The sequence below is a fragment of the Xenopus laevis genome, chromosome 2S (genome assembly GCF_017654675.1).
Source record: "Xenopus laevis strain J_2021 chromosome 2S, Xenopus_laevis_v10.1, whole genome shotgun sequence".
Taxonomy (NCBI): domain Eukaryota; kingdom Metazoa; phylum Chordata; class Amphibia; order Anura; family Pipidae; genus Xenopus; species Xenopus laevis.
This window is the reverse complement of record NC_054374.1, coordinates 78,167,554-78,187,028: the sequence shown is the minus strand read 5'-3', so window position 1 is coordinate 78,187,028 and position 19,475 is coordinate 78,167,554. Positions and strand designations below refer to the sequence as shown.

General features: G+C 39.5%; 1 protein-coding gene across 4 annotated transcripts; it reads right to left on the bottom strand.

Moving 5' to 3' along the window:
* Positions 1–1,254: 1,254 nt before the first annotated feature.
* On the bottom strand, positions 1,255–16,830 carry txlna.S (taxilin alpha S homeolog). 4 transcript variants are annotated; one of them, XM_018248497.2, is made up of 11 exons: positions 16,675–16,830; positions 15,873–15,999; positions 12,301–12,597; positions 11,617–11,708; positions 11,334–11,504; positions 10,932–11,126; positions 10,150–10,269; positions 8,082–8,156; positions 7,763–7,855; positions 7,014–7,109; positions 1,255–3,979 (listed from the first exon to the last, which is right to left on the bottom strand). In XM_018248497.2, the coding sequence occupies exons 2-11, from the start codon at positions 15,991–15,993 to the stop codon at positions 3,698–3,700; spliced, it is 1,542 nt and encodes a 513-aa protein (XP_018103986.1). In that variant the 5' UTR covers positions 15,994–15,999; positions 16,675–16,830; the 3' UTR covers positions 1,255–3,697.
* Positions 16,831–19,475: the final 2,645 nt, after the last annotated feature.

The following is a 19,475-nucleotide window of genomic DNA, read 5'->3' as shown; positions in this document are numbered from 1 at the left end:
GAGCACTGGGCCAGGGTGTCAGGTAAATAAATACATCCACTTGGGGGTGCCTAACTTTTGGCACCCTCAAGTTAAATAGACTTTCCTCCTCTGTTAACCCGCAACTAAACAAACCCATAATATTATGACCTGCACGCAACTTATAGCGGCAGTCGTCCTGTTCTATACGCTGCTTCTGTGCGTGCCGCTGGTTCTAAGAAATTGAATCTTTGGTAACAGATATGGTTATTTATAAACACTGGGCAAATTTGCTCCTGGGCTGCAACCCATGGTAACAAGATGATTGCTTTCAGTGCTCAACCTGCAGCTGCCTGAAAAAAAGCTAAATATTGATTGGTTATTATGGGCTATTACACAGGTGTAAATTTGCCCAGTGTTTATAAGGAGTCACAAGGAGTTCAGGGACATCAGTGGGCAGAAACTGTGAATGCATTCCCCTAAGTCAGACCTATACCTAGGATTGCCAACTTTCCTGGGAAAAAAATACCAGCCTTTATTTTTATCTTTAATAACATTGGCATCAAGCAGCATTGTTACTGCCAGACCCTACATGCACTCAACGCAAACCCACCATTTAGTACAAGCCACACAGATACTTGAGGTTTTGGGTCAGCTTGCACATCACTAGCAAGGAAGACTTTTTTTTTAAATTTATTTTATGTTCCATTTGCTACAAGACTGTCTCGCTCATTCTTTCAAGAAAAGAGTATTATTGGCATTGTGTATGTTTTATATGACAGCCATTTCTCAGTACTCCGGGGATTACAGAAGAGGCTTTAGTGTTAGGGAGTATTTTCTCTTTGAAAACAAAATTTTCTTAGAATAACTGTCCAGAAACTTTCTGCACTTGAATAGGTCATTGAATTGAAACACCGCCACATCTTGCCAGCCAATTCCACATCAACCTTATTAAAAGTTAGTTAACCCGAAAATAAATAGTATTTGCAATTTTAGTTTTCAGTGGGGAGAAATCCCAAAAGTTAACGAAAAAAATAAAAACTCAATATCAAAAGTTAAAGAAGTTACTGGTATGCAAAATAGCAAATGATTTTCAAGCTGAAATGTAAGTCGTATAAATAATAATAATAAATAAGGTGAAGCTAAGAACAGGATGAAATATTTGTCACTATCCACTCGCTCATCATTTATACACATCATCTTCTACAAATAGGTCTTCAGTTCATCACGGTTTGAACTAGTTTTTAGTACATTTGTACGAAAGATGTGCATCTAAACAAAGAACACCAAACAAACTGACAAAAAGCCTTAAGGATTTATTGGTTCTGGTGCATATAATTAAACAAGTCCTTATTTTCTCATTGCATTTACTGATTTAAACCAGTCTCCCTGTACCAAACACAGAGCAGGACAATCTCTTTGGTATTTAAGGTTTAGGGAATGTCAGTGTATGAACTCTAAATACCCTGATATAGTGCATCCATTGTACAGAGGTGTTAAATGTGTTCTCATTCCCAAATTTAAACTCAGCCATAGGCTATCTTGTGGTTTGCACTGCACAGCTTCTGTGCTGATCCCCGTAATACATATGCATCAGTGGTTAAAGCAACACGATGGGGCCCATTTACTTAGTTCGAGTGAAGGAATAGAGTCTCTCCTAATCATATTCCAATCTCTCATTCATATCAATGCATGGTTACTAAGGTAATGTGGACCCTAGTAACCAGATTGCTGAAATTGCAGAAATGAGAGCGGCTCAATAAAAAGCTAAAAATAACCCAAAAACCACAAATAATAAAAAAATGAACTAATTGCAAATGGTTTCAGAATAGCTCTCTATACATCACACTAAACTTAGTTAAAGGTAACCAACCCCTTTAACAAACAGGAGCAAGCTTGTAAATGTGTTATTTACACATTTATATACACACTGCATACAGAGCAAGCTGTTGCAAGTAAAAATTTTGGACGGAACATCCAGCAAACAATAATTAAACAGTACCAAGGATATCATTGCTATACAGATAGCAAATTATGAGAGGGCCCAAGAAACCAAAAAAAATAAAATAATATCCTATATAATTTAATTTAATTTAAACCAATAGGTGTCCAGGTATATGAGCGGAATATGTTTGCAGAGGAAGTAAACATAAATATCAGGGACTAGCTGAAATGTTCTTATATGAACCACATTTAAATATAATAAAACATTGGGGAGCTACACAAGTTAGAAAAAAAATTCCTAGGGGTGCCCAATAAGCACTATAATTGGCTACTGGTAACCCCCTATGTGGACTGGCAGACTACAAGAGGGTCTGTTTGGCAGTACATATGTTCTTCCCCCAAAACTTGCCTCCAAGTGAGACATTCAAATATAAGCACATGGTTTGAAGCCACTGGGAGCAACATGAAAAGGCTTGGTGAAAAACATGTTCAACATGGCCACCAGTTGGAGATCACCGAGCTAAGGCTTAGGATAAGTACTATTTGTTGTGCACGATTTGTTGTGGCTATAAAATACCCAACCATAAACAATACTTAAAAAATGGTCTCTGTTAAAACACTCAAATCACATATTAGCTCAAAAATGCATACAAATGCATTTTTGAGTGATTACACAATTTGAGTGTTTTAGCAGATACAGTTCTCAGTATTGTCTATGGTTGGGTATCTTCTGGCATTGTGTAGCTGTGGCAAATAGCAGTGTGTCATTACCTTAAGCAAATTGAAGGCATAGTGAAGTCTGCACTATAGGTGCAATCTGTAGGAGGGCAGGCCTTATGAAATTAATGCGGTGCCCCTGGCTGTGAGCAAAGAAGACAAGAGGGATGTATGAAAATAGTTAGTAGACTGTGTATAATGGGTAGGGGCAGCTAGAATGGTTTACAGTAGCAAGAGAGGAAACTCTGATACAGCAAAACGACAACTGTGATGGATCAGCAAACAATGCTAGCAGTTTCTGAAAGGACAGACGGAACTAAATGACAATTTCCATAGAAATACAAACTATATTGAAAACCACTGATGTAAAGAAAACATTAGAAACTATAGTGAAATTTAATGCATAGTAGACTTACAGTAGCATACAGTATTGTACCAGGCTTCCATTTGTAAAACAAATTGGGAATGAACATCCGTTTAGAAAGAAGCAGAATGAATATTATCTTTTAATTAAAAAGCAGCATCAGTCAGTCTGCTGGGGAGAATGAGGTCATGATGTCTGCGTGCTTACTTTGAATAAATATGTGCCGCACTATTACATCACGTACCCTTTAACATGCTCCCACTTACCATTTACTGGTCAAAAGTAGTAAGGCAACAACAGAGAGAACTAATAGAGAGAATTAAGCGGTTGTTGCATGGATTAATATGTATGTATGCTTGCAAAACTAGGTCCCTTGCTTTACAGGTAAATATACCATACATGACAATGTGGTAATTTTACTTAGAGGTGTAGTAAAACTTCAGATGTTTACATCTGCTCTTCCCATCTTAGCAGTATATGTTTCTCTGCTATATATAAAACAAGATACAAATGTGAAGAATAGACCTTTATGAAGCTGCAAATGAAAAATCAAATATTTCCTTCTTCATCCTCTGTGGGAACTACACACACACAACATCCCTTACACTGTAAGAGAAGGATGATGTTCTGAGTGTGCACAGGAGGTATAAAAGTGGAAGCTATTTTATAAAAGGAGAATGGATTTTCACTCAATTTCATTTTGCCACATCTGAATCATTCAGCTGCAGTGTTGGGAAGAACTGGGAATGAAGGTGCATTTTGCTGCCCACAGGTTCCATTGTCACTAAGTCCTGCATTTTCCCCAAGTGGAAGGCCTGTACAGCTGCTGGATTCCTCTTGTGTGACTAGTTGGCCTGGAGGGGCCTCTAAGGATTTACACAGGTCCTGAACCTTCTTGTTCAAGTCATTCCGTTCTGTCTGTAAAGCCCGACAAAGCTTCTCAAGTTTCTGGATCTTGGCTTGCAAAGCCTCTTGCTCTTTGTCTCGCAGGGTTTTCTGAAAAGAAAGAGCCAAATTACACATATATGCATTATAGTAGTGGATACAATAGATGTTTCAAGGCAGCCCTAATCTCAATCTACTGAAGCTTCTGTGGAGATGCACAAGCATCACCTGACTATCCTGAACAATCTGGAGTAAATCTGTCTGAAAGAATGGGCCCATACCACTCCTTAAGAGTGCAGACTGGCACATAATTATCCTGGAAGTCTTAAAGTTCTTAATGCTGCAAAAGATGATCTAGATAGAACATATTAAAATGTAGGCATTAAATATTTATACAAACATATAAAGTGGATATTGGGGGGGGTGCAGTTAGACACCCCTCAGTGACAAATTGAATACCTCATACCTTGAACTCTTCCTTAAAGGGATACTGTCATGGGAAAACATCAGTTAATAGTGCTGCTCCATCAGAATTCTGCACTGAAATCAGTTTTTCAAAAGAGCAAAGATTTTTTTTATATTTCATTTTGAAATCTGACATGTGACTTGTGCTCTGATAAACGTCAGTCACTCTTTATTGCTGCACTGCAAGTTGGAGTGATATCACCCCCTCACTTCCTCCCCCCCGCCAGCAGAACAACGAGAAGGTAACCAGAGAACAGCTCCCTAACACAAAATTACAGCTCCCTGGTAGATCTAAGAACAGCACTCAATAGTAAGCCAGGTCCCACTGTGACACATTCAGTTACATTGAGTAGGAGAAATAACAGCCTGCCCGAAAGCAGTTCCATCCTAAAGTGCTAGCTCTTTCTGAAAGCACATAAACATGAAAAATGACCCGAGATGGCTGCCTACACACCAGTATTATACATTTAAAAAAATACACTTTGTTGTAATATTGGTGTGTAGGCAGCCATTTTGCCTAGTCACGTGCTTTCAGAAAGAGCCAGCTCTTCATGATGGAACTGCTTTCAGACAGGCTATTGTTTCTCCTACTCAATGTAATTGAAAGGGCCGCAGTCGGACATGAATTTTTACTATTGAGTGCTGCTCGTAAATCTAAAAAATGTATATCAAAAGATATATGTGCCAAGGCTTTTCATTAGTTAAAACAAAGTATTTATTTAAGTTACATTAAAATTACAATACATACTGACCCCACATGGCCCACCTTACGCGTTTAGTATCCTCCGGGAATTATTATAAACAGAAATCAGATGTGGATACCAGCCTAATTATTGATATATGCTGCTCGTAAATCTACCAGATGGTTACCTTCCCATTGTTCTGCTGATGGATTGCTGAGGGTAAGGAAGGGGGGGGGGGGGTAATATCACTCCAATTTGCAGTGCAGCAGTAAAGAGTGACTGGAGTTTTTCAGAGCACAAGTCACATGACTGGGGCACCTGGGAAACTGATATGTCTAACCCCATGTCAGATTTCAAAATTAAATCTAAAAAAAATCTGTTTGCTCTTTTCAAAACTAATTTCATGGTAGAAATTTGCTGTAGCAGCACTATCAGCTAATGCCTTTTGGAAAAAAAAAAAATCATGTTTACCTGGCCCAGGGTGCAAAATTTCAGTACAGGATTTGTTTTTCAGTAAAGTGAGAGAATAGGTCAATGGTCTGAATTGAAACACATATTTATTATTATAAGCCAACTTATATAACTTTTTTATATTCAAATTTGTGTGTTATGGGGTTATGAAGAGCTGTTCGTAACTGTTTGAACTTTTTCATAACTGAATTAAAGTATTAATACCTTTTATTAACATAAAGAAAGAAAGTGCCTACGTAATAATGTATCATGGCATAAACAGATGAAGAGAAATGAACATTATGAAAATAACAATCTGCTTTATAGTGAACAGGGTGATTCAGTGTCTCAAAGATGATGCATTTGTTTAGAATGTACATGTCGCTGAATTCAACTAAAGAACCAAAAAAAAGTGTTGGTTGTGTGGGAGGAGGTGATAAGTAGTTGCATGATTAATGATCCTTTGTCCAGTAACCCATATGAAGAAGCTAACCGTTTTTCTCTGCCTCTCTTAAATCAGTTGTGCAAGGATGTTAAATTAAACATTTATCATTAACATTTTTAGATTGATAAAATGGACAGCTCAACTTTAGATTAACTTTTTCAGTTACTTATTTTGTAACATCCACCGAGACCAGTGAAGACCAGTACAAGGGTTCGATCACTTCACCTAAAGATGTTTAGGCTTGTTATTAGACCATTTTATTTTTTTTATATAAAACGGTTACTGATGCCTTGCAATTTAGTGTCGTTCTATACTGAAGCTGAATAATCTAGCCGTCATGATCACCAGCAACCAAAACGTAAATTAGCTTTGCATATTTTGTTATTCTTATTCCTTCTTTTCAGGCAACAGTTTCCATTTTAGATTTCAAAACTGCTCCCAGTAAGGAATTTTACAACATGGTCTAATGTCACCAAACATCTGCAGGAAACCCTCGTAATATAAGGCTCTAGAACAGATCTAGAAATATTGCACATTATGTGTTGGGCTTCTGTACCAGCCCAAAGCAGCCACAGCCCTTTAGCAGTAAAGATCTGTGCCCCCAAAGATGCCCCAGTAGCGCCCCATATTCTTTTCTGCCAATTCACTGCACATGCTCTGTCGCTTTCTAAGATTAGGGTCTGAATCACTATATACAGTGCACATAGAATATAAATATCACAATATGAGGCTGATTAGTAATGAATACAAATAATTACTACATGGCAGCACAGAAACCAGTGCAACTAGCATCAGAATTTAATAATCAGCATTGGAGCATCAGCTTATATTAGACAAACCTATTTTTCTGCTTGTAACAAGCCCTAGCCCACTGAGCATGCGAGTGTCGCAGACACTTTCCAAGATGGTGACCCCCTGTCACAAGTTTGAAGTCCTAGATCATTGCTGCTATTGAGATGCTGAAACTATAGACTATTGCAATAAGTTCAGTATATAAAATATGGCACTTTTGGCCATATTAATTTTTAGGGTTTAGTTCTCCTTTGAAATATGACAAAATAATGCTGTGAAATATTTCTGTGCTTTCCACCCATTCGCCTACCTCTTCTGCCATGACAAGCAATGCTTTATTACTGCTCTCCCATCGGGACCTATACATGGTTGTCTCTTTTTCCAGCTTCTTGATCTTCTTTGTCATCTGAATATAAATGATGATGATAAACACAAGTCAACTTTTATAACAATTCTCCTTGGATAATGACAGTGGATGCTTACAGTGGTCCAAAATTACCTCTACAGACTTGCTCTGTAACTGGTAGTCCAAGCACTTGCTAAAGGAGAATTCAACACCTTCGGCGCTAAAATCCCTCCCCCTCCCTCCTCTCCTCCGACCTGGTGGAGTATGCGCAGTAGAGGGATTTAGCAGTAAGGATCTACTGCGCATACGCCACCAAATGCCGGCGAATAGAGGAAGAAGAGCACACAGGTGAACATGGCTGCCATGAACTCAACAGGAGAGGAACTGCACGGAGGGGTCAGTAACAAGTTAGGGGCATTTGCCCGGGGGGGGGGGGGTAGGTCGGAGGGGGGATGTATTTTAGCGTCAAAGTGGTTAAATTCTCTTTTAATGCAGAAGCTGCCTTTAAAAAGCACCTGTCCGACAACTTCAGTTCAAGACTGTGGGGGACAGTTCAGAAAGTTTTGGCACTGTGTTTCTGGCCAATTTCAGAACAACTACAGCAAGTACCCTTAAACTGAAACTAAATTAAAATATATCCTGATGATCTAGTCAGCTACTGTATTACCTACATTCATTGCAACAAGCAGCAACATTGATTATACAATCCTTACCTTTTCCATTTCTTGTTTAAAAGTGGTGAAAACCTCATTGCTTTTGGACAAAGTGTTTTGAAATTCCTCAAACTTCTCTGTATACAGTGCTAGCTGGAGGACAAAAGACAATGGATATGTTTAATAACACAGAAAGGCTTCCAAAATTTTTAATATCAAATCTCACTTCTTATTTCAGTAAGGATTTTTACATTTTTCCTTGGAAAAAGGATGGGAAGATGTCCTTCACAAAACTATATAAACATGCCATAATGCTGTGTGTGTGTGTGTGTATGGGGGGGGGGGCAGAGATGCAATTAAAAAAAATGTGGTGTACTACCTGCTGCTTGAGGTGGGTCTCTTGCTGTTTCATAAGTTCACACATGCGCTGTGATTCCACTGCCTCTTTCAAGAGCTATAGTAGATAAAAAAAAATCACTGTACAGTAATCTCTGACTGCAATGAGAGCAATACAATCCATATTATCTGAACATAGGAGAAATTGGAAATGGATAAGTGACTATATCCCTTAAAGCATGGAAGCAGTATAAGGGAAAAAGCTAGCCCACATACTAGAATTTCGTACTGCAACTGAAGGAAAGGAGACTAAGAGGACAAAAGATGAGCTATCATAACAAAAAATGTGTTGCTATGAAAGTAAATGCATGTTATAGTTACCGTTTGGAACTTGGGGAAAAGGTTCTTCAGTGAGTTGCTCAGTGAGCAGATGACTGACCCTTCCCTTTTTGTATTGCATTCTTACCTCTTAATGGGGTAGATCAACTTAAATTAAAATAAAACTTATAGTAGGAAGTAGATTGTGATACGGTTTGTGGTCTCAGTCTTGTATTGCTTTCTGATTTGTTTACCATGTTTGTCTTTCGGTTCCGCTCCCTCCTGCATCCAAAATGTACACTTTCCTAAATCTATATATAATTTATTACATTTTTATCAATCTTTTTGTTCATTACATCTCTTATACATCTTCCAGTTAGTTAAAATAAAAACCCTTTGTAACAAGAGAATAGATTTAGAATTTCAAACAGGGCAGCTGCAGAAGTCCTTTATATCACAGGTATGATGTAAAACGTTACACATGAGAAATACCTAAAGATGCAGGATAAGGTTAGTGGCCGGGTTTCTTGCTCGCTACTTTTGGGTAGGGATACACCGAATACACTACTTTAAAGGAGAAGCAAACTGTAAAGTTAAAAAACCCTACCCCCCTACCCTACATAGACCCTAACTCTTTACTTACCCCTCGTTGCAGATTCTATCCAGCAGAATTCACGGGCGTCATTTTCTTCTCTTCGGGAAGTGCCGTATCGGCACATGCGCATTTGGAGCTATTTTACGATTAGCGACAACTGCGCATGCGCCGAAACTCATGAAAATTGCCAAAAACGCCAGGATAAGACCCGAAGATTACCAAAGCGGCTGAAGACAGAATCTGCACTAAGTAAAGGCTTAGAGGCATTTGCCCGGGCCAGCAGCTAGGCTGGGGTCTATGTAGGGTAGGGGTAGGGTTTGCTTCTGCTTTAAGATTCAGCCAAACCCCAAATCCTTTATGAATTATTCGGCTAAATATGGAACCAAATCAGAACCCTAATTTACATATGCAAATTAGGAAACCAAGGTAGGGAAAGAACAGCACGGGACTAAAAATATTTTTAATTTCTTGTGTCACATGACTTTTTTGGATTCAGATTGACCAGGCACTTGGAATCGGCTGAATCTGAATCCTGCTGAGAAAGGTAAATCTTGGCTGAATGACGAACTGAATCCTGGATTTGATGCATCCCTGCTTCTGGGCACAATGTAAACCAGGGCTCATTAACAAAGTGAGCATAATGTGCAACGGGCAAAATATGGATGCAAATTATCATGTTTTTACTCACAAAGTAGCATTTGTTCCTGTAAGCCCAAGAGGCACAGCATCACTGTAAAGAGAGCTCACTTCTATTATGCATTAAGCCAAAAAGGGATAGGTCTTGCTTATGATAATCACAATGAATACCCTACAAGAGACTCAGACCAAGCCCTGTGACCTTACTCACCAATGCTTAAGCCATGAAAGGTGGGCCTGCCACAGATATCTAACTAACAGTGGGATTCTATAGGCGGGAAGAGATAAGAGAGCAGAAGACAAGAATTGTAGCAGGCTGTTTATATGTCAAAATAACATCCTCCCCCCTGTACCATTTAATAGGGGCAAAGTAAAAATATGTGCAAATTTTTGCTCGGGGAGCAGTTACTGGTTTACTGTTTAAACGTGAACATCCCATTTTATGATATTGCATTTTTTGTAATATTAACTCAATTACAGATCACCAAGCGTCAAAACTACAAAAATTGGGCATCATATTAAATCATAAAATAGAATGATTGACTGGACCATAATTACTTACAAATTCTTTTTCCCGCTGGTGACGCTCTTCCACCTCTTTCAGCATTTCTTGTGCTTGCTGAAGCTTGGCGTCCACTAGCTGTTGTTGAAGATCCTTATGTTTGAAAACTTTGTCAATGTGCTGGAGGGCATAAAAATCAAAAGACAGAAAATGAGAGATAGTCACAATAGAAAGACTACTAAGCAGTTGCGATAGGTCAATCTGACCCGATTTGCTTTGCCAAAAATTTGAGAAGCCAAACGCATTGAAGTGAATGGCATTGAAGTGTCAAACCACTTGAAATTTTTCTAAACTATTATACCCACTAATAAAAACACACTGAGCAATATAGCAATATAGTGGAATTGTAGTAAACATTACACAATTAAATACAAGTTATTTCTTATAAACTAGTGTCTTTCCTTCATTTTTTTAAATACAATTGGTGTTTACTCCATCTCTGGTTCTTTTCGTGCTTTCATACACTACATACACATAATTTAGGAATGCCCATTAGTTCTACATTGAAATTTATTTGCTTTGAATTCTACATTTCATGTTAAATGGAGTGAGCCATAAGGATTAAAAGAAAAACAAATGCGAGAGGGTCCGGAATTCTGTCTTGTAGTTCCATGCCTCCTGACAGGAGGGAATTTATCCCATGATTTATGAGACCACTTGGAAGCAAGAGAAATGTGTGCTGAGCACATAAATATAATTGAGAGGTGTCAGTATCCCTGGGGGCTAATGTCACATTATTCTCTTGTTCTTCATTAATTAATTAAAATCCACTCTCTCCTCACCTCTTCTCTTAGCTCATATTGCTCAATAAGCTTCTTAAGTCGATTAGCAAGTTCGACATTCTCTTGACGAAGTTTAGCATTCCGTTCATTGTGCTGCTCCATCTGTGACTGGATGTCATTGAGTGTCACTTGGAAATGAGAGGTTACTTCCTTGCGTTTCTCTTCCTCCTCACGAGCCCTCTGTACTCCTTCCTCCTGTGCACGTGCAAATACAAATGAAAGAGGCTGAGCAGAAGTCCTTGGGTTACAATTTAATGAACAAACTCAAGAAAGACATTTGACAGCAATAATAAAGGGTGCGTCTCAGTATAATATGTAAATGAAGTAAAGTTGAGTTTGTGCTACTAACATGGTTGCTCTACAGCATGCTTCTGCTTGGAACTTAGAGATCATCGTACTTGCCTTTAGTGTACGGTTGTGTCTCTGTAGCTCTCTGCACAAACTTTCCAGTTTGCTTCTTGCCAGGATGGCCTTGCTATGCTCATTACGAAGTTGGTCCTTCTCTTGGATAAGCTGCGTTTGTTTTTTCTGTAGTATCCTCATTTGCTTCTGAGATGTCCTGTGCTCCTCCAACTAGGGGTAGGAGGAGGGAAATCATTATTTACAATATGAAAAACAATTCACAATATAATTAATCTTAGATGAAGTATTCATGTTTGTCACTAATGCACGTATAGTCCCTCACCAGTTCTGCATACTTCTTACACAGGGCAGTCAGTTTTTCCTCTGGCGTGCTGAGAGTGTTCAGAGTCTGCATTAATAAGGTGATCTCCTTCCCTAAAATATGAGGGATCTGTCAGATGTAAACAAAACAGCAATCTGGAAACACTGCCACTGCTAAAAACAAAATAACTGAAACACACACACAATCATTTCAAGGGTTTAAAAAAAAAAAAAAAAAATATCACTTACATATACAGTATAGAAACACATCACACAAATGGACATTATAGGTAGATAAAACATAAGGGCAACGACACACAAAATAACTTCTGTAAAATATGATAAATGACTTGGACACATTTGAAAAGAATACTGCCCACTGTATGCATGGCACACTGTTGTTAATAAATAATCAATCTATAGGGCAGGATGCAAAAATAGCATCCTCATGCGGTTTAAGGTGGTTACCTGGTTTGTGCCATAACCAGGGCCCACTAAGCAATAATTTATAAATACCTAGTTTATAGAAAGTTTTAGCCCATGGAACTGTGCTGTTCTCCACAATGTTTGAGGCAGAAGCACTGTGGTGATCCTTAAACTGTTTCATTATGTAATAATGAAAAAAAAATATTGAACAATACATCAAGACAGTAAAAGACACACGTGATTCTTATGGCATACTTAACCTAAAAAGGTTGTAACTCACCAAGACCCTTTACTTTTTTCTTATCTTGCATTCTTTTCTGGTCTTTTTCGGTTTCATTGATGGTTCTACTGTCTTCTAAAACTTTATTTTCCTCCTTCTCACCATTAACCTCTTGGACTACTAGTTCAGTATCACCATTCTTTGGTGTCTCCTGTGCTCCCTTTTCTGTCTCCTCTGAGTCTCCTGCTCCCTCTTGCTTGTCATCAACACAATACGTATTAAGGATATCTTCCAGTTGCCTACTTAGCTCTTCAGATACATCACATACAGTAATAGCATTACCAGCTGCTCCTTCTGCTGCAAGACAAGGCAACACATCAACTGGCCAATTCTAAACCGGTAACGTTAAAAATAATTCACAAAGCGAATTGTTTGGTTTCAATAGGAATTCACAGTACAAGTGAAATTTTACACTGAAAGAGTAATCTATAACAATGAAGCACTATGTCTGAAGGTCAACATCAATTAAAAGCAACCTGGTGGGTCATATTCACCTGATTAATTGACCACTAGGGCAAAAAACTAACCTAACTTGTCATATTTCAGGTCACTGCCTGACCTGGAAAACTGCACTTTAGATTAGTGTAAGCGGGCCACCCAGACATGAAGCCAAATTGCGCATTCAGTTGTTTATTCCACTAAATGATCATCTGATACTGGGAAGCCTGCCAAAATAAAATGCCATATGATTTTTTTGAGATTTTCAACTATACGAAGTGCTGCAAATCACTTGATCACACCACAAGGTGGAGCTTGGGTGGAGTTCCAAAGCAATTAAGGCCTCCCAGAGGAGACTCAAGTGATTAACTGAATGCTTATGTTACACCAGACATGGATTCTGCAAACAATTCATGGGTGAAATTCTCAAATCACTTTCCATTGTGGACAACTGAAATCATGGCAGTAGCATGGCACAAATATGACTTGTACCTAAAGATACAGTCATTCAATTTTCAGGCAACTTTTGGACAGGTTAATAATATTTACAAAGATTCCATTGGCCCAAAATTGAAAGCTAATGGCAACAATTCCATATTATGTCACCCATACATTTCTTCAGTAAAAGTCACAGTGACAAATTACAACATATCCTGGTAGCATTAGTCTATGTGGAGACTATAAATAATGCTCAACCAGAAGGTTTATTAAGGAGAACCACAAGACAAACCATACAGTGAAAGAAACACACTCTATAATTACTCTTCCTGAGCAGGAGCATAAAAGGAGCAAATGGCACTTCTAGGTTAGATAAAACCTAAGGACAACGACACACAAAGTTACTTGTGTAAAAAAAAACTTTTTTTAATTTGCCTTTAATTACGACATTTCTAGGAAGCAAAAAGTATACAACATTTTGAGTGCCACTTCACATTTTATAGAGCTAAGCCCAGTCCAGGAAACAAATGGAGGGCTTTCAAACTGGAGAGAGTATGCCATACTTTGGACAGGTAAATAGAAAGTCTAGGAATATGGAGTGACTGAAACTTTATTGTATTTATTTATTTTTTTTTAGGCAAATTTTATTAATTTGAACAACAAACAAAAATAGAATACAGTGTCTGGTAGAATGTATTGTATTGATGTGGGGTCAAGCACAGGCTAGAAGAATACCATCACTGAATGCTTACAAGTGTCAATATGCATGTGTGTAGGTCACACCAGGTTTGAGGGCGAGATCACATGGGGCATTTTTACGTTGCGATTTTAAAAATGTGCGTTGAGTGTAAACACGCCAATTAAGCCACATGCGCATGATAATGTGTGTGTGTGTTACAGCCTGTAATTCTCCGCTCAGAAGAAATGTATTAAACCTTTTGTGGAAAAAAAAGCAAAGTGGAAAAGCAATTTACAATACACCACGTAACTATGTCACCAGCAGACAACACTTTAGATGTGTATATGCGCAATCCATCTCACATGAGTTTGACCGACATATTAAAAATAAGCGGCGTATTTGCGCAAAGTGCACTTTCAAACCTGCGGATGCCAGAGCTCAATTATATGGCGTTTCCTTGGCATATTGGCTTTTCTGCTGAAAAATTTGAAAAATGTCTGTGGCTTCCTCCCATTTTTCTTTGTCAAGTCCCAGAATGGCCTGAACCCAAAGGTGGCGAGTTTGGTCAAAGGGCAGTTTTAACAGTTACCCCCCCATAAAAAGTCTAGATAGAAGTTTAATTGGGAAGGGGAGTGGAGGGTAAGTTCTTGAGCTACCGTGGTCATTGTAGGCGAGAGAGAGTATAAAAATGCACTTGAAAGGAGTGCCTGATTTGGAGATATCTATAGTTACATCCGTTGGCCCAGATTTTTAAAACTTTGATTATTTGATTATAACAGAGTCTATGGGAGATGTCCATTGCATAATTCAGAACTTTCTGGATACCAGATATTGAATCCCATACCTGTATATCATCTTGATAATATTCACTTTCCCCCCCACAGTGTAAACAGTAGCTTCTCTAACTCTCAAGTTCTTGAAGTTAGAGAGTGCCAATTGTGGGATATAAATTGAGTTGTAGGAAAATTTGGGGGACTAGTTGTACCCATATTCCCAGGTACTTAAATGATGTAACCCACATCTGTGCCTGTGTGGGAAGTAGTGTATAAGTTGGGGCCAATACTAAATAGCCGTGGTTTCCCCCACTTAATATGAGAGTATTTGCCGAAAACCAGGACAGTGGAAATGGATTCTAGGGGATGCGCTAGGTATACTAATATTTTGTCAGCAAGGAGGGACACCACCTTGATGTATGGGTATCCCTTTATCATAATGGTCATGGGTTCAAGCACTAGTGTGAAAGGAAAGGATAAAGGGGGTATCCTTGCCTGGTCCCCCTACGATGTTGAAAGGGGGAGGGAGACGATGAAGTTATTGGCCCTGACCTTGGCTATCGGGGACTTGTACAGATGTTTGACCCACTGAATGAATTTGCTGCTCATGCCAAACCTATGTAGTACTTCTCAGGGGTAGTCGAAAGAATTTTCCGAGTTTAGTGAGGTCACTACTCTGCAACCTTTGTTTGTGTGTGAAAATTGGATATAAGCGAAGAGCAGAAGAGATTAAAGTCTGTTGCCTTCTGAGGCATATGAAGCCAGACTGGTATGGGTGTATTAGTTCTTGCACGGCCTGGGTAAGACTTATAGCCAGAATTTTTGGCAATATTTTGGCATCAGTATTTAAAGATGAACTTTTAAACCAATAAAGGGAGGCCCTGGTAGTAGTTAATTTAGCGAGTATGTGAGTCTTCTAAGAAATACAAAACAAATAAAAGCCACAACTGGCTGATAATGATTAATCCTAAAATTAAAGATTTATTTTATGAAAATCATTGCAATAACAGTTGCTGGAGGGGTCCAGTCTGAAGGCCAGTTAGGGTGAAATGTTGGGAGAAAGCTTATTTGGTCTCTTAGATAGACCTGAAAGCCTAATTTCTATAGCTGAAAGACTGATACAGCAACAGTCTGTGACCTTGTTTTGCACTAAAGGAGGGCAAAGGTTGAATCTCCAAGGGGGCCTGGGCTGAACTGAAAAAACTACAATCAAAATTACAATCACTGGTGTAAATAATACTTGCCTTCCACTTCTGGATGACAAACTTCAGATGAAGTCAAGTTCTCATGTGCAGATGGAGGAAGCGAGGGGCTGGATGAAGTAGGCCCTTTGGCTGTGACAGTCTCCAGTTCTTGGTCCTTCATTGCTCTCTTGTAGTAACAAAACATAAGTAGAGTATGGCATGAGTACAAGACACTTTCACACTTTCAGGAATCAAATAAGTCTGGAGGGTTTGCGGGTATAAAAACACATTATTATCATTCATATGCATGCTCTAGATTACAGAACTCAGCCATTAGCACTTTAGATTGATAAACCAATTACTTAATCAGCAAACAACAGCATCTTCCAATAATCACTTGACAGAAAAAATGACATAATTTTGGATACAATGGTTTAGCATTAACCAAGTAGATAGGTGTAAAGGAGACAGATCCAAGCCTCCATCTTGCAATGTGACCCTGCTCCCTCCCATGACTGACAACCCTTATTAATGTTGCTGACAACTCCTGCTCTGCAGAACGATCATCCCTGAACTGAAGATTTCAATTCTTCCTCCCTGCATTAGAAAATTCCCTTATAGTTATTTTATTGATGCAGAGCCACTGCAGGCTACCTGTTGTCAGCAAACTTGTCTGTTGTCCTTGTCCCACCTCTACACACGGAAGCTGCACCTCAAACGTTGAAGCAAAGATGTAGTTCTGGTGTGTTCCTTGTGTAAACGCTGAATTAGATATTTTGTGTTTCCCACAAAGTTGTTGTATCTACCAGTGAGATTGCGCTGACTACTTTTCCCGGAGGACACGATTAAAAACCGGATTTACCTCACTCTCGCATCCGCTCCGGTAACACTCTCTCAATCACTCTCTGCCGGAAGCCACAGGAACAAATCCAGGCCTCAAGCCGGACACTTCTTAGCCAATCAGACGCAGCTCCAACATGCCTAAAGACCAATGCGCTTTCAGAGGCGGGTCTAACGGAAACCTAGGCGTTCGGAAGCCGGGCTTTTTAGGACGCCACTAGATTGCAAGGAAATAGAAACTGTATAGGGCGGCGGCAAAGGCGCCAAAATAAAAACTGCAAGTCCCTATATGAGTCTTGTTTGTGGCGCAGTTATATGTATCTGCACCAGCTTCTTGCGTGCTACTTTGTGATATATAAGTCACAATTGAATTGTGACCTTAGGGAGTCAGACTGTGCATGGACATAGTGCTATGCTTTCCTATAAAGCTAACATTTTAAAACAAGGGCTTATTGAAATTGGCTTTTATTAAACAGGTAACTTAATAGGTGTCACACTCATGATCTCTTTGGTGCAGTTACCCTTTACAATTCACCACGTGTGGCTATTAGGTGGGTACATACAGACGTTTAAGTCAAACACATGCGCATCAAGATTTGCAGAATGAAGCTGTCGAATATTTCTTTCTAGATTTCAGTAGTTAAAATAGGCATAACGTCTCTTTCCATACAAGTCCGTGTTGTTGCAAGTCTCTCCAGTGGTTTGTGTTGTACGTTCCGACCAGGTCCGGACTGAGAATTAAAATAGGCCCTGGCATTTCAGGTACACAGAGGCCCAATCAGCCCACACAGAGGCCCAATCAGCCCCCACCAGCCCACTAAATACTGACTTTCTATGGCACCTTATAGCAGCCCCTCTGGCATTTGCCAGAACCCACAGATTGCCAGTCCGGGCCTGGTTCCGACCCGCGTTGCCTTCGGAAAGCCTCTGATGAAGTCGCTAAGCGTCTAAACGCATAAGGCATAGGCGGCTGACTTCATATCCAAGCGTCCAGGAAGTGGAATGTGAAGGCAATGCGGTTGTATATATGTCGGCAGCGCACACTACTATTTAAAATTATAGAAGCTTACAAAGCCATGTACGTCGGTGCGTGAGAAAGATCTTATTTTCCGCACACTGTAGATTACTTCATGTAATATATTAATCAAAATTAATAAATCCTCAGAGAGACCAAAAATTTATGATTTAATTTTTTGAGGTTTTTTAATTCCAAATACCAAAACAGTGAAAAATGCTATACAAATATCAATTTAATAAATACAATTAATTATACCACAATTCATGTATATATAAAACACACAAATTTTTGGTGAAGGCAACGCGGGTCAGACCCTACAACCCAAACCACTGGAGAGACTTGCAACAACACGGACTTGCATGGAAAGAGACGTTATGCCTATTTTAACTACTGAAATCTAGAAAGAATATTCAACAGCTTTATTCTGCAAATCTTGATGCGCATGTGTTAGACTTAAACGTCTGTAATAGGGTTGCCACCTGTCCGGTTTTGACCCGGACAGCCCGGTATTTTGAGGGGCTGCCTGGGTCTATACTTCCTGCCCGGTTTTCCAAATAAGGAAAACCGGGCGGGGTTCCCTTGATTGACACGGCGATTGGGCAATCGTTGATCGCCACGTCATAGCCCTGCCCACTGACATCATGGGTCAGCCCACTGATGCCATAGCCCCACCCACTGATGTCACAGATACGCCCCCCGCCGCCCTGTCTCAGCCAGACATAAAGGTGGCAACCCTAGTCTGTAAGTACCCACCTAATAACCACACGTGGTGATTTGTAAAGGGTAACTGCACCAAAGAGATTATTTTGGTTGTGGAACTACAACGCTACCAGTAAATACTACACTATAAAAAAAAAATTCCCTCTTTCATCATATTTTTCCCCTCTGCTTTGACCCTTAAAAATTTGGATTCCTGCTTTTTACTCAAGGACAAACGCGGACTGTCGGGTCGGATAACAAAGGGGAAGATTCAGAGACTTTGGTCACACAACTTTTCATAGTAAACGCATGATGTTATGATATCACAAACATTGCATAATAACTAGGCTGCAATAGTGCAATGCAGGTTTTAAACTTTTTGTGGTTTAATTGCCCCTCTACTTGTGTAAGACCACCCACTTTCTAAATAAAATGCCAAACTGTATAACTTTTCAGAAATGTGAAGCACAGTGACCCTAGTATTTCATAACCTAGTGGTCCTAGCAGGTCCGGACTGAGAATTAAAATAGGCCCTGGCATTTCAGGTACACAGAGGCCCAAACAGCCCCCACCACCCACTAAATAGTGACTTTCTATGGCACCTTATAGCAGCCCCTTCTTTGCCAGAACCCACAGATTGCCAGTCCAGGCCTGGGTCCTAGCAACACAGGCTGCATGGGGGGGGGGCACTAAAAATGTGTGACCCACCTGTGGAATTCACCCTAGTATAAAACTATAGCTTTCCTGATTTTGCATTAGGGTTCGACGTTTCGTCCTGCTGTCAGTTTTCTTGCATTCAACCGCTGAGGTAAATGCAGCCTGTATTTAGAGATAATGCTGTACTCACACAGGAGCATCCAAGCACCAAAACGTAGGTGAAACGCAACGTGATACTCTTGCATAAAGAGAAGGTGGTCAAGGATTAGAATAGAGAAGCGGCCTTTAGCTTTGGGAACTTGAAGATCATTTGTTAACTCTGCACAAAGCAGTTTCCTTTAGCAGGAGTGATCTGAAGCCAAGAATGTGCATGTAATGCTGGGTATGGGAGATATTTAATTTAATGAGACTGAACCTAGACATAAGGGGGGAAAGTTCAGAATACAATT

Bases quoted from the DNA above. Each gene is read 5' to 3' on its own strand.
- txlna.S (XM_018248497.2), bottom strand. From the start codon at position 15,993: ATGAAGGACCAAGAACTGGAGACTGTCACAGCCAAAGGGCCTACTTCA. The intron at 11,505-11,616 runs GTGAGGGACTAT...TCCTACCCCTAG, and splicing joins GTAAGAAGTATGCAGAACTG to TTGGAGGAGCACAGGACATC. The intron at 11,127-11,333 runs GCAAGTACGATG...GCACGTGCACAG, and splicing joins GACACAACCGTACACTAAAG to GAGGAAGGAGTACAGAGGGC.